The 2500-nt window shown below is 44.2% G+C and overlaps 1 protein-coding gene across 2 annotated transcripts in view; it reads right to left on the bottom strand.

Moving 5' to 3' along the window:
• snx6 (sorting nexin 6) overlaps positions 1 to 2500 on the bottom strand; it is a 16235-nt gene that overhangs the window by 1065 nt on the left and 12670 nt on the right. For both annotated transcript variants that reach the window (XM_078276974.1, XM_078276973.1), the window contains exon 14: positions 1 to 2384. This exon is cut by the window's left edge and continues 1065 nt beyond it. In XM_078276974.1, the coding sequence (XP_078133100.1) occupies positions 2331 to 2384 (54 nt within the window). In that variant the 3' untranslated portion in view covers positions 1 to 2330. The remainder of the gene's footprint in view (positions 2385 to 2500) is intronic.

The raw sequence follows: 2500 nt of genomic DNA on the forward strand, positions 1-2500 counted from the left end.
TGACGCTCTATAGCAACAAACGGCTGATGCTCTATAGCAACAAACAGCTGATGCTGAGAAAAACAAAAACAAGCTACTGTCAGTGAAGATGATAACGATTAGCGTTCATTAGTTAACTAATACAAACATATACAAGGCTGTTTTTTTAATATTTAATGACATTAGACTTTAATAAGAACGGGAACCGACAGCTGGACTCAAAACGCCGTCACACAGCAGCAGCACAGGAAGTTCCCCGACACAATAAAACCACCCCCGGACACACACACACCGCCAAAATAAGACGACGGACAGAAGAGGACGATGCGGACAGACTGACAAAGTGAAACATCTCCATGTTGTCAAGAAGGTTTCGTCTGAGTCCTAAAAGTCTTGTTTTCCTTTCCTAAAATGTAATACCTGGACTCTCTGTCTCCATGTGTGTGTGTCTGATGAGAACAACAATCTGTGAGCAGTTCAGCAGCAGTTAGTAACAAGCTGTAATGTAACCTGAAATCACCATCACCAAACCCACCAGACTCCATGTAAATAATCAGGACTTTTAGCGTGTATAGAGCCAGCATATCCCCACCAGACTCCATGTAAATAATCAGGACTTCTAGCGTGTATAGAGCCAGCATATTTCCACCAGACTCCATGTAAATAATCAGGACTTCTAGCGTGTATAGAGCCAGCATATTTCCACCAGACTCCATGTAAATAATCAGGACTTCTAGCGTGTATAGAGCCAGCATATTTCCACCAGACTCCATGTAAATAATCAGGACTTTTAGCGTGTATAGAGCCAGCATATCTCCACCAGACTCCATGTAAATAATCAGGACTTTTAGCGTGTATAGAGCCAGCATATTTCCACCAGACTCCATGTAAATAATCAGGACTTTTAGTGTGTATAGAGCCAGCATATTTCCACCAGACTCCATGTAAATAATCAGGACTTTTAGCGTGTATAGAGCCAGCATATCTCCACCAGACTCCATGTAAATAATCAGGACTTTTAGCGTGTATAGAGCCAGCATATCTCCACCAGACTCCATGTAAATAATCAGGACTTTTAGCGTGTATAGAGCCAGCATATCTCCACCAGACTCCATGTAAATAATCAGGACTTTTAGCGTGTATAGAGCCAGCATATCTCCACATGTAAATGGGTGAATTAAGGGTTTATTTCAACCAAACCAGAGTGGTGATTGTTGGAACAGTGGAAAGATGAACCAAGACGGCTTTTGATAGTTGATTTGGTTTCTGTCCACTTTAAATGAAGTGTGTTTTACGATGATAAAAGTCCTGATTATTTACATGGAGTCTGGTGGGTTTGTTGATGGTGAACATTAGTCCTGTAGGGTAACATTACAGCTTGGTTCTGGTTTAATACTGGACCATTTTCACAGATTGTTGTTCTCATCAGACACACAGACATGGAGACAGAGAGTCCAGAGTGATAGAAAAAACAAAATAAAATCAAACTGTTGAAGAGTAGAGCGACTGAATGAACGTTTCAGGAATCAACAAAGAAACAAACCAGAGAGCGTTAACTTGTAATAATGAGATGAAGATGCAGGTTTGGATGGTTTAAAGAGAAACAAGGTTGGTCTGACTCAGTAAAAGACACACGTTGGTAAGATGGAGACAAACTGGGAACAGACATTTAGATTCCTACCAATGCTGCTGGAGAGAGAGGGAGGAAGAGGATGAGGAGGAGGAGGAGGAAGAAGAAGAGGAGAAGAATGAAAAGAGGAGGACGACGAGGAGGATGAGGAAGAAGAGGAGGAGAATGAAAAGAGGAGGAGGACGAGGATGATGATGAAGTGGAGGAGGAGGAGGAAGAGGAGGAGAATGAAAAGAGGAGGACGACGAGGAGGATGAGGAAGAAGAGGAGGAGAATGAAAAGAGGAGGAGGACGAGGATGATGATGAAGTGGAGGAGGAGGAGGAAGACTGTGTTTGGGGTTGAGGCTGGAAGGGGAACAGCTCTGGCGACGATAGTTAATTTTAGGAAGAAGATGGTGGTTAGGGTTGAAACCCTGCCGAGGTTCCCGGGTGAAAGTATGAAGTTATATTATTATTATTATTATTATTATTATTATTATATTAGCCAGATTTAGTGAGATTTACAGTCATTTTGAGTAACTTGTGGCCGTAGCTGTGTCCCCTCCAGCAACTAGCTGTGTTTAGATGCTGAAGACAGTCTGCTCTCTCTCGTCTCCGCCCACAGCCAGCCTATCCAGCACAGAGGGGGCGGGGCTTATCGGAGGGGGCGTGTCCAATGGGGAGCAGGAGGGGATGTGTTGAAGGGGGCGTGTCCAGTTGAAAGTGGGCGAGGCCACACAGTTAAGTGTTTCCTTTGAGAACTCCCAGACAGCTCTGCAGCAGCTGGAGGTTCCCCTGCAGAGAGAGACAGACAGAGAGACAGACAGAGAGAGAGGGAGACAGACAGAGAGAGAGACAGACAGACAGACAGAGAGAGAGGGAGACAGACAGACAGAGAGACAGACAGAGAG

Source organism: Sander vitreus, chromosome 20 (assembly GCF_031162955.1).
Source record: "Sander vitreus isolate 19-12246 chromosome 20, sanVit1, whole genome shotgun sequence".
In the NCBI taxonomy this organism is placed as follows: Eukaryota; Metazoa; Chordata; class Actinopteri; order Perciformes; family Percidae; genus Sander; species Sander vitreus.